This window comes from Parasteatoda tepidariorum, chromosome 7 (assembly GCF_982258835.1).
Source record: "Parasteatoda tepidariorum strain Cologne lab strain chromosome 7, Ptep-v5.0, whole genome shotgun sequence".
In the NCBI taxonomy this organism is placed as follows: Eukaryota; Metazoa; Arthropoda; class Arachnida; order Araneae; family Theridiidae; genus Parasteatoda; species Parasteatoda tepidariorum.
The window spans coordinates 91,525,946-91,539,022 of NC_141761.1; the positions used below are offsets into that span (position 1 = coordinate 91,525,946).

The 13,077-nt window shown below is 28.5% G+C and overlaps 1 protein-coding gene across 2 annotated transcripts in view; it reads left to right on the forward strand.

The window, feature by feature from the left end:
* LOC107443883 (voltage-gated inwardly rectifying potassium channel KCNH6) overlaps nucleotides 1-13,077 on the forward strand; it is a 398,302-nt gene that overhangs the window by 313,981 nt on the left and 71,244 nt on the right. For both annotated transcript variants that reach the window (XM_087168266.1, XM_071183149.2), the window contains one exon: nucleotides 8,894-9,298. In XM_087168266.1, the coding sequence (XP_087024392.1) occupies nucleotides 8,894-9,298 (405 nt within the window). The remainder of the gene's footprint in view (nucleotides 1-8,893; nucleotides 9,299-13,077) is intronic.

A 13,077-nucleotide genomic window follows, 5' to 3' on the forward strand; every position in this document is an offset into this window, starting at 1 on the left:
ACAAATATCTGGTGTTGTTAAGACTAACATTTATCAAATGACCAGTTTTAAGCATAAGATATTTATTAGTATAATAATTACAATAGAAACTAATTATGACCAAAATCTTTAGCTAAATATCTTCAAACACATACTAAGAATCGTTGATTTACATTATTTTGTTTTATGATCACATAAGTGCAATTCATTATAGAAATTAAATCACTCTTTTGAATTATTTATATTGAGACATTTTATTACATTATTCGACATCTTTATCATAAACAAAAGATTATCTATGCCATTACTTCTAATTTCCTAATGTAAGGGATAATTCAAATTTTGGTATCACAATTCTCAAGAGAAGTTAAAGGCATTTTAAATTTATGTAAATATCTGAACAAAAATACAAAATAGCAGTGCATGAATATTTCCGACTAGTAATTGAATTCTTGTTTAGCTTAAATACATTATTGTAACTTCTATTTGAACTTTAATAAAATAAGGATTAAAACATAAAGTTTATAAAATGCATTATTTGTTAGTTGAAATTTCAATTTATAGTAATATATATATATATATATATATATATATATATATATATATATATATATATATATATATATATATATTCAGTGCACAAGACATACCCTAATATTTAGATATAATTAGTTTAAAAAATTTAATTATAATTTTAAACAAAAATTAGTAAATTAGGTCTGTGCCGTATTTGTAATAAATTACAATTAGGAGAATATAGAGCATGATTGCTCAGTAAGCATAATAAAAGACATAAAAAGTAAAATCATAAATTTTATTTATTATGAATAATTATGATATTATATATATATATATATATATATATATATATATATATATATATATATATATATATATATATATATATATATATATATATATATATATATATATATATATATATATATATATATATATATATATATATATATATATATATATATATATATATATATATATATATATATATATATACGATTACATAACGTTCCAGGTCACGATTTTCCAAATAAGCCAATTTAAGCAATTTCAAGAAAAAAGCCTGTATTATAATTGGGACTAACTACAGCCATGTAGAAAATCTCGGAAAGCAAGGCTAGTCGTTAAACACCTCTAGATTGTAAATTAGTTTCCCAGTTATGGCTTTTCGAACCCGAGTTATGGCTGGTCGATAAGAATTCCACACCCTGCTCGCACTGACCACAGTGCTGACGCAAAATATCCTGAGTGGTGGACGGATCTTGAGTTAGAGTCCCCTTGCCGTCAGGCTAATCGTGGGCGGTTTTTGTGGTTTTTCCTCTTCATATAACGCAAATATAGCTATTAAAAAGTCCTCCACGAAGGCAAATTTCTCCCAACACATGATTCTGGAGTTTCATTGTCTTCTGTATTAGGTTCAAAATTACTAGGCTAAGGGCGTTGAGCATTGGTAGTTATAAACGCAAAACTTACATCGGTTATTCAATGACGTTTAGAAATAAAATAAAAAAAGTATGATTAATCACATTCCAGAATTAAATAAGTTTTTTCACTTTGATTTAAAAATATTTGTAACGATAAATTTTTAATGTGACAAAAGAAAGCTAATGAAACAATATTAAATAATAAGTATACTAATAAGTAGAATATAAATGACACAGCAAATAAAATTGCTTTAAAAAATAGAATTATTAAAGTAAAATTTCATTTTCGCTGACAATTAATTAATATTAGTATTAATTAAAAACTTACAATTGTCAATAATATGGTAATTTTTAAATTTATTTTTGTTAGATAAAATACATATAATAATTTCGTTGAAGAATTTTTATACATTTAGGATTGTTTCAGTTTAACTAAAATTTTACTTTAATATTTCATTTTCTAATTTTTGCTAATTATACAAGAAAGAGTCAAAATTTGTAACATGAAAGAATAAATCTTTCTCTGTTATAACAATGTATAACAAAAAGTTAAACAAACATGAGTAAATATTTAAAATGTTTTATTTTAACGAGTTAGAATAAAATTACTTTAAAGACTCATTGACATAACTAATAATGAAACTTTTAGTTATGTATCTTTGCAAATAAACATTTATATTGAAAATATTTTTCATTAACTTTAGTTAGTTTAACTTAATTAAAATTTCATATAGAGCAATTTTATTTATTAATGCTGAAAATTTGTATTTATTTACGTTACATAATGTATAAAATATAATACTTGAATATATTTTTAAATAAATTTAAAAAAAATGTTCGTAGTTCCTTTTAAATAAACTAAATTGGGTAAATATGAGTGATTGAAGCAATGTTTTATTCCAAATACAAGCTCACATAATTTCAAATACACTGTGATTTTCGAGTTCTTTTTAGATATGTTTTTAGTTCTTATATAGTTCTGCTCGCAAAAAATCTTTCGGGCAACTTAATAAAAACATATTTTCAAAAAATGTGGAAGTAACTGATAAAAACAGCTTTTCAGCCTACTTCACTTGCCAAGAAAAGAAAATCGAAAATCGAGAGAGATGCGAATTTGCATCAAATGATTTGAAATTGAAGCTTATCGTAGACTCTTACAAAATCATTAAAGGAAAAAAAATTTAAAGTGTTGTACGATACGTGATTTCCAAAATCGAAAAACTAATAAATCAGTTCAATTTTAAGTATAATAAAAAAAGCGCGATTTGGAACCATCGACCATTTGAATTTTACGCAGTGTTATCTGACTTATCGAAAAGAGAATAATAATAAAAAAAATATTTTATGAGGCATTTATCATATCACAAATAATTCATTTTTGTTAGAGTTATGATTTGCAATAAAAATACGTTTACAGGACGAACATAAAATATGAAATGATAAACCGTTATTATAGAGATTTTGCTGTTGTTTACGAAATAAAGGCTTTAAAAACATATTTTACGTAGCTTGTTTAGTGTTTTAAAAAATAATATATAGTTCTAAGATATATAATAAAAGAAACATTTTGCTTTACTTGTTTACTTCATTGGTTTAAAACATATAAGTATATAGTGAAATTTGACGTGTTTCAAGCGTTCAGAAATAAGCCCCCACTTCTCTGGACTAGCCAAACGTGATTGAGGAAATCAGAGTGATTTGAAGCAAAAAACGTATGGTTGCTGACGAAAAATGAAATGAATGTGAAAAACAAAACTATGAAAACCACGATAGGAGAGAGAGAAACAAAACAAAAAAAAAATAAATAAAAACTTAAATAAAACTGGAAAAACTGTCGGTGCCGTTCTATGTGGCAAACATGCTCCAATTTTAGTTTGTTTTCTCATCTTTATTTTTCTGTTTTATACATTTTTTTCATTTCTAATTTTTCTTGTAACCATCGCTGAACAGCCGACCCAATTTTATGAGTTTACGACTACTAATGTTCAACTCCGTTATCTTGTAATTTTGAACCCAATCCAGAAGACAAGGGAACTCCTGGATCGAGTATTGGGAGAAATTTGCCTTCGTGGAGGAATTTTTGATGAAGCTCACCCGCATTTGCTTTACATAGAGAGGAAGACCACGAGAACCACCCACGGTTAGCCTGGCGGTAAGGACTCTCAACCAAGATCCGTCTACCACTGAGGATATTTCACGTCAGCACTGTGGTCGGTGCGAGCCGGATGCGGAATTCGTATCGACTGGGATTCGAGCCCGGTTCGCCTCATTGGAAGGCGAACGCTCTATCCCCTGAGCCATTCACTTCTATTTTCTGTTTTTCGTTGGCAACTTTAGGTTTCATGTTTCAAATCACTTTTGTTTTCTTCATTCAGGTTTGTTGAGTCTTAAAAATGAGAGCCTAATTTTAAAGTGCTTGAAAAACATCGACTTTTATTACCATCTTCATAAATCACATTTAAATCACATATATATTTCCGCTTACGTTTTAAGAAATTATTTACTTAATATATTGATTCAATTACTCTTTTAATGTCGGTGATAAATCATACACCTTATTTGGAATATATGGTCATATATAAATAGTTGGAGAACTTCATTGTTTTAGATTTTAATATACAGGGTCTTAAAAGCTAATATGCATATTTTTTCTATCTTATTTGATTTCTGGTGTGTTACATTTGATGATTTTATTTTATTTTTGGTGTGCTCTATTATATAAGAAATAAAGTGATCTTGAGCGAGTTTTAAAATAAGATGGAAATCATTTGTATGGAAGTTTGGCTTATTTATTTTCTTCTCAATGAAGGAATTCATTATTTGAAAAAGATCTTCATATAATGAGTAACTTTATTAGTTTTTTTTATCATCAGTAAACAATCTTGACAATCTAGTAAAGTAGGCTTAAATTAAATACGTTACTCTATTCAACCTCGCGTTTGATTCCTACTCAGAAGACAAGAGTCAAAAATAAGGACACGATATTTCGTCTTGAAAGCTCTTTTGAGTGAAACTGAACAGCATTCAGTTTTTTTAAACATCCAATAGCTTACCACAATTATAACAATTATAAATGATTTTTTATTAACATAAATATGTTTCGAACCATTCGTTTGATAGACAGAAAAACTGTGATCCGCATTTCACGTCAGAGTTGTAAATGAAGTTTAAAAGCAGTAAGAGACAGTCCTTACTAAACCGAGGAAAAAAAAACTATTAAAATTACTTCACTCTATCGTAAACACATTTCTGGTAATAAAAACCATAATTTTGGTAACAAACAACAAACGCTGTATATATAAACGATTCATGTGGTAACCGTTTTCATTCGTAAATTCTGGAATTCAAAATTAAACTTCTTATTGCTAATTTTACTGAAATCATTATCAAAGCGCTTCGGTAACAATTGAATCTGCTGTGGACTGATTGTAAATGTATGGTTCCCAGTAGAATAGTCAAACCTCACTGGCTGCGGTCAGTAAGCGGGTGAATGACAACTTCGATCAGCTTGAGTAGGGACAGAGGGTGCACGGTATCGGTCTTCGTTAAACTGTTCTACCTCAAAGTGTTCGAATTCGCTCTCAGGTCGCTAGGCTATCAAATCCGGGAGACAACCTCTCTGCAGAGGATCGAAATTGTGATGGGGTGTCTTCGGCTCATCCTCAGAGATTCCTCAAGACCATCACCTGGACCTCATTGTTCAGCTCTAGTACAACGAAAATAAACAACTGCAGCTACTTGTAAAAACTGAGTCAATTACCATAATATGAGTAGGAAGTATTTCCTCTGCCGCTACCACGTTAACGTGGTTCATTCAATTTATCTGATATGGCGAATGAAATACAATTAAATGCTAAATTACGGGTAAAAAAGTATATTTTGTTCAATTAGAGATATAAACTGTCAAATATCATTGATCTATCGGAGGAGCCATCCCCTCTGCAGAGGATCAAAATTGTTATAGTATCATTTCGGATCATCCTCGAAAGTTTTATCCTGACAGTCGTTGATAGCTCATTCTGTTACTCTAGTGGGATGTAAGTAAAGTACATAACTCCCTCTGTAAAAATTGCCATGATTTTGGTGCTAATATAGCCAGAAAAGCAATAAATTTTACCATATTCTGGTAATTTTAACCATGCTCAGTGTACTATTCAAATAAGAGCTGAAAATTCAAAATCAAAACAATTTGTGTATATTTTTTTGATTTATATGTTTATTGATTTTTTAATAAAATAGTTAAGAAATACCATCAATTTCTCCGTTAGATACTATATTTTTTTCTTCAAACAAATGTTAAAACAATTCGCTAATAATTGAAAGAGTGTTTAGAGAAACGGTGGCATTCTTTTACAACTGTTAACGGATACTATTCTTTTTCTAACCATCCATTCAATCATGAAATTGCTTCTTCTCTCGTCGGTTTCTAATTTAGAGCAACTAATTCATCTCTTCATGGACAATGGGAGAAGTGTCTTCAATCTCACTCACAAAATGCTGTTTTTTCCTCTTTAGATGTGGAAGAATTGATACGATAGAAAAATAAAAGATAGCATTTAAACTACAATAAAGCTCTTAGAATGGTTTCTTTTAAAAACACTATTCTGTATTAAAAAGAAAATATTTGCTTTCCTATATGTGAGATGTAAGTCTAGTTCAAAGAATACTAAGCAAATTTTGAAAGAAAAACACAAAACAAAATTATAATGAAAATGCGTATTTTAACAATAAATCTTTGGAAAAAAAATATCTTTCAAATTTTAATAAATATTTGGTCAAATGTACACTTTTTTATTGGCGTATTTTTCGATGTTTAAAACGGACTGTTCATAAAATCCTTCTTTTTTCTTTCCAAATTGCCATAAAAATCCACATTGGATTTATTCCAATGAGCTTTGGCTCAGGGGACAGAGCATTTGCCTTCCAACGGAACCGAACCGGGTTTGAATTCCAACAATAGCATGTCGATACGAACTCCGCATCCAGCTTGCACTGACCACAGTGCTGACATAAAATATCTTCAGTGGTAGGCAGATCATGGGTTAGAGTCCTCTTGTCATCAGGCTAACAGTGGACGTTTTTTGTGGTTTTCCTCTCCATGTAACGCAAATGCTGGTTAGTTCTATCAAATGTCACGAAGGCCAATTTCTCCTAATCCAGGAGTTCCCTTGTCTTCGGGATTAGGCTCAAAATTACAATACGGAGTTGATCTTTGTAGTCGCAGACCCAAAAAATGGAGACTGCTGCTCAACGTTATGAAATAAAATAAAATGGGCTTTAATCAGTGTGGCAAAAAAATATTTTGCATTTTTTTTCGTATGCTACTTGATGCACCTATGAGGAGAGAAACAAACTACCTTGAATAACTTTTGATCTAGTGATCGGGTTTTCAAGCACTAGGATTGAATTTTAATAGTTTGAGAGAGTGACCTCACATAACTATGCTAACTTGTTAGTGCACACGATATTTCATTCGGATTTCTAACCCCAAATGCCAAATTGGCCCTTTCTTTTGGCGGCTTTTAATGACAAACCCCCAAAATACCACCGCAATCCGGGAAATATGATATCTTAATGTCAATTTTACTTTTTGCGTATTTTCCCATAGCTCTGGAGATTTTTGAGCGAATTGAAAAATGATTGCACACAATTTTAAATTCGTTTCTGCAAAAGTAATTTTATGCAAAAACTAACTTTTTAATAATTATTTTTCTTATTATTTTATTTAATAATAGTCGGAAATATTTTGAATTATAAGGTTTAAAAATTATTGCATCTTTTTAAAGAATGTATTTTAATGTCAAAATATAAAATTTGTCAAAATATTAAAATATAAAATTCATGTCAAAATATAAAACGTGAATGAAATTGGTAAAATTGGTCCTGAGGAATCGAATTTAAAATATACAACTTCTTTTAATTTTGTTTTCTCATTACCTTTTCGTCTGAATTCGTCCAAATTTTATACTTTAAATTTTTTTATTAAAGCGTAATTCAGTAATCCTTGTAATTCAAATGTTTTACGGCTATTATTAAATAATAAAAAAATAATGAGTAATTATTATTTCCTTTTTTGCATGAACTTATGGTTAATAAATAAATTTTATACAATAAATAAATTTTATTGAGGGCAAAAATTTGTCAATTCGCTTAAAATGCTAGAGATGCAAACTACGCAAAAAGTAAAACTAACTTTAAAGAATCCAAACTTTGGATTGCTCTCCTGACCAAACTTTCGGGACCCTATTTTCCAAATTGAGTCTGCTCCCTGTATTTTGGGGATTAAAAATCCGAATCTAACGAAAAATAAAAGTTTTTTACATTAAAAAAAAGTTCGTTTTTCCGTCTGATTTCTTAACTTGAAATATCGTCTGCACTAACTAATTAGCATATTTGTAGTCCTCCTCTGAAACCATTGCAATTGAGTCCTAATACGTGAAGATCCGATCATTAAGTCAAAATTGTTTTAGGATGGTTCGTTTTTCTTCACACTGTGCAAGTACTATACGCATTTGGTGCAAATCCAAAAATTTTTTTCCTACTCCATTTTTAAGATGGCCTTTTCCACCAAATATGAACAGTAGAAATCACTTGTCCAGCAGTCGACTGTGTTTTCTGCTATACAGTCCAGTCCATTTCCAAATTATTAGACGCACTATGAGATTCTATATAATATCTTAATTATCAAGTTACAATATACAGCTTTATTGTTTTTACTCGGCAGGAGCTGGTTTGCGCTTGTTTACGTTCGCGTATATAATGGTTAACATTGTAATGCAATACGCTAATAATAAATACAAATAGGAAATATATAAAAAATCTCCTGAATAAAAACCCATTACATTTTTGTTTAAATAAAAAAAGTATTGCATATAAACTAGTGCAAAACATGTAATTATTAAAAAAGTAGAGTGTGTTTAATAATTTGTTCTAACTATTGCAGTATACTAATATAATACCTGATATAATAAACGTTCTATATTTATATAATGCATCGTCTAATTTATCTAATCGTCGAATTTATATTATATATCACCAAATTTAAACAATTGATACACGAACATAAACATGTACAAACCGGCTTCAGTCGCGTAGAAACAATAAAGCTGTATAGTATCACCTGATAATTAAGATTTTACGTAGAATCTTATAGAGCGTTTAATAATTTGGAAAGGGACTGTATATAGCCATCACATCAATGTGTTCATTAAAATACGTAATATTATAATATTTAACACTGACGCGAGTTTCTGCTAATGACCACTTAATTCGATTGATTACCACTTAATCAGGTAACCACTTAGTGTCACTTATTTCCAGTATTTGTATTTACATACTAATTTGTAACTTGAGGACAGACTATATGAACCACTTGAATATAAGTGGTGAATGATTTTAAAATGCAAAAAAGTAAAAGTTAAGTGTAAAAAAGTACCCCTCTTGAAATCGTACTTCATTGTTGCATATTTCAGGTCCTCTCCTTGGGAGCTGATGTGTTGCCCGAATACAAACTTCAGAAACCACGTGTCCACAAGTGGACCATCCTTCATTATTCACCGTTCAAAGCAGTCTGGGACTGGATTATCCTGTTGCTCGTCATATATACAGCAATCTTCACGCCATACGTCGCGGCCTTCTTGCTGAATGAGGAGCGACTGGACAATGATGGCCCCATTGTCTACATCGACCTCATCGTAGACGTCATGTTCATCATCGATATCGTCATCAACTTTCGCACCACTTACGTCAACTCGAATGAAGAAGTCGAAGGCCACCCGTGTAAAATCGCCGTCCACTATCTCCGGGGATGGTTCATCATCGACGTGGTGGCCGCCATTCCATTTGATCTACTGCTGGTTGGAAAAAACTCCGATGAGGTAAAAATATAAAACTGCTCGAGTGGAAGTTTGTATAGATTTTTTTTTCTTTTTTTAAAGTGAAATTTCCTTAAAACTCGACGGAAGAAATCAAATTTTTATTCATTCATTCATTCATTGAATAGTGAGTATAATATTAGATGAATACATACATTCGGGATTCATAAGTCCCGCAGAAGAAAACACCACTGGGACATATGCGTCCCATCTGAAATAACCAGTAGGACATATATGTTCTAACCACCTTCATTGCTCAAACAATAAACAATATTCTGCAAAAACAAAACAAAAATTTATGTTTACCTTATTTGATCTATTAAATTCGTAATTTGTTTTTTTTTTTATTGATAAAGAAAAAAACATCTCTGAAAGGGTTAAGGTTAAAAATTCTGTGTTATTTGATCTTTACGTTTGGATTATGTTCTAATTTGAATCTGTTTTGGTTTTGAATTATTTACTGTTTTTTGTAATAATTTTTCTTCAAAATTAAAAAAAAAATTTCGGATTTTTTTGAAAACTCTTTACACTTAAAAGCTAATTTCAGTGATTTTTTTTTGTTAATATTAACAATTTGAAAAAAGAATATATAAGATGTATGTAAAAGCTTCTGAATAAAATTGAAAAAAATTGCATGAAAACTAAACTGTTTTTATGATGGTCTTTGCTTTAAACTCATTATTTTAAATAAAATAACTCATAATTTTTTTTTCTTACTTTTCAAGGATAGTTTTATTTTCATCTTTGATTTTCCTGTAAGATTCAAACACTCTAAAACACTAAAATCTTACGACAGAAAAATAAGAAGCACTTTTTATGTCTAGTGTAATATACTAAGTAAACTTCTTACCAGACGTATTGATCGCGTATTCGATACTAATTTTATTAGACATTGCAGAAAGCGAATTTAAGAAAATTACAAATTGGAGAAAGTATGCAGTGGCTGCCTATGAATTTTTAATTAAAATTAAAAATCAAGATCGAGTCTCTTCCTAACTGGCCTTAAGAGTAATATATTTTATCGAAATATTTTGTTCGAATTTTTATTTTCTTATATGCTGCATCACAAACTAAAAAAAATACTTGTTTAAAGTTGATTTAACTCCAAAATTTCCGTAACTTCACAGCGAAAAATCTTTTTTGACTATACATTATTGGTGTACTTAAATTTCTTTGATTATTTAAATGATTCATCAAGATTATTATTATTAATATTATTATTATTATAACAACTTACTAATATTACAATTTATTAGTATAACAATTTATTAGCATAACTATTTATCATTATTATATTACTTTTTTAATAATAATTATTATTATAATTTTCATTATTATTATTATTACAATTTTTTATTATTTATCATTACCATAATATTATTATTGAAATAATTTTTTTTGTCTCATTTGAATATCCTTAAATTTCGAATATCATTGTAAATTTCAAATAACAATCTAAGACACGAACAATTTGAAGGATTACTAGGAGTTGATGTAGCCCACCTACTGGCAGGAAATACATTAAAGCGAGAGATAATATTTATTCTTTTACGAAGGAATAAGAGCAACCTGTTACCTTTTAAACCCAATTACACAAATTTAATAAAATATTATTTCATCCCCTTTCCATTTTATTTAATTGTCTAACAGTTTATAATAATAATCACAATATTTTTAAATCATTTTAATTTAATCCTGAATAAATATTTAAATATTATTATTAACTAATTTAAATTCACTAAATTAAATTCATATGAACTTCTCAGTTCATATTCTACCAGAATATGTTATTATAATTTTGAACTATTTTTGCATAGAACTATTTAAACTCTAGTTAAAATCACAAATTGGAATTTATTTTAACTTTAAAAACTAGCAATAAAAATATAAATAATTTGTTATTCATGTTAATTTGCGTAACAACAACAGATGAAATTGTTACATTCTAAAACGTGCAAAACTATAACGTTCATTATCATAACATTATTCATTATTATATATTTTTCTTTAAAAAAGTAATAACTTAGTAACTGTTATTTTCATTTTCATCTTAATGATTTCAAATACTGCTTTCATTTGAAATATTTTAACTTATATCATTTTCTCCATTTTTCTTACCAAAATTCATATTATGATCGATACTATAACTATTTCCTCTTATCTAAAGGAAAGCTATTTAGAAAATGAAAAAGAATACAAATTGAATATAAGAAAGAAATGAGTTTTGTGCGCAATACATTAATCATCATTACCGCAAACTAAAGCCGACATTTTAGAAACAAGTAAAATTCTTATAGTACCTTGATAAGTACTTTATGACCTTTTCCGACCTTTGGTATACTGTTTAAAATATCACTGACAGTGGAAAATTACTTTAAATTATAATTCATTAAAATATTAATGCATTATCATTAGTACCACTACAAAAACTGTTTTCCAAAACTTCTTTTATAGTATTCTTGTTAAAACTGCACCAATTACCATAATATCAGTATTACGTATTGCCTCTCATGCTGACACGTTAACGCGGTTTATTGAATTTACTTCACATAATGAATGAAAAATAAATAAATGTTGCAATACTTGCAATAACCTTTTTCATCAAATAGAGCTATAAGCTATCAAAGATCACTGATCAATATTTGATAAAGTGGAGCTGTCCTATCCAATGGCTAACGTTTAACCAATCAGAATGCTCCATTTCGTTTATATATATATATATATATATATATATATATATATATATATATATATATATATATATATATATATATATATATATACCATAATGAACTGAAAAATAATTGACTTTCTGCCTAAAATAGAAAATTTACTAAGAGTAAAATTAATTTTGTTAAACTCGCATGGATGTAAATAATTTTTTTTAATGCGTATGTTACGTAATAAAAATTGTTTTATGTGTATCGCTATCTTCTGTTAATTAATTTAAGCAAAATTCTGTTAACTATTCTTCTTAGTTACATGTACTTTTTATTATTATCATTTTTTAATTACTAAATATACACCTTCTTATTTTATAAATTAATTCACATTTTCTAAATATTTTTAAAAGCAGTTAAATAATCCTTCTTACGAATTACTTTAGGCCTGTATTGACGTCTGTAATTACAAAAAATAAAAAACACAGAAATTCTTTGAAGCAAACAATCTGCCCCCGTGGAAAATATTGTTGGGTAATCGCGAATTGGCTAAGAAGAAGTGGAAAACAGGTGTTCTTGAAAGGAACTAACTCCTTTGTCAGTACCGGCTGATGTGCAGTCGCTGAAGGAGTTTTAGTCTTTAAACAAGTTTTCCCAGAAACAGGAAGAAAAAATCACATGCCTTAATTAGTATATAATTGCAGTTATTAAATATTGCAATGTTTTAAAATATTGATTAATGCGTTATATTCCTTTTAAATAAAGGAGCATTAATTTTTCAAAGAAAAATACTTAACTAGTTTAGTTTTTTTAAATAGGCCTTTTCTTGTATTTAAAATGCACTATAAGAAATTCCTGATTGAAATACGTTATTAATTATTGGCACTTTGGAAGCTTCATTCGTGAAATCCATTTTACAGTAAAATCCGTTTTCACCGCAAAACATTATACTGCAATTTTTTGCTGTAATATTTATTAAATAAGAGTAATCCATTGATTTTACGGTAATTGTTACTATAAAACTTACGGTATATCAGAATTTTTGTTTCATAACATGTTCCGTTAAAAGTGGTTTTTACAGTAACAAGTACTGGCAACCTGAGTACCTGTACTTTTTATCGT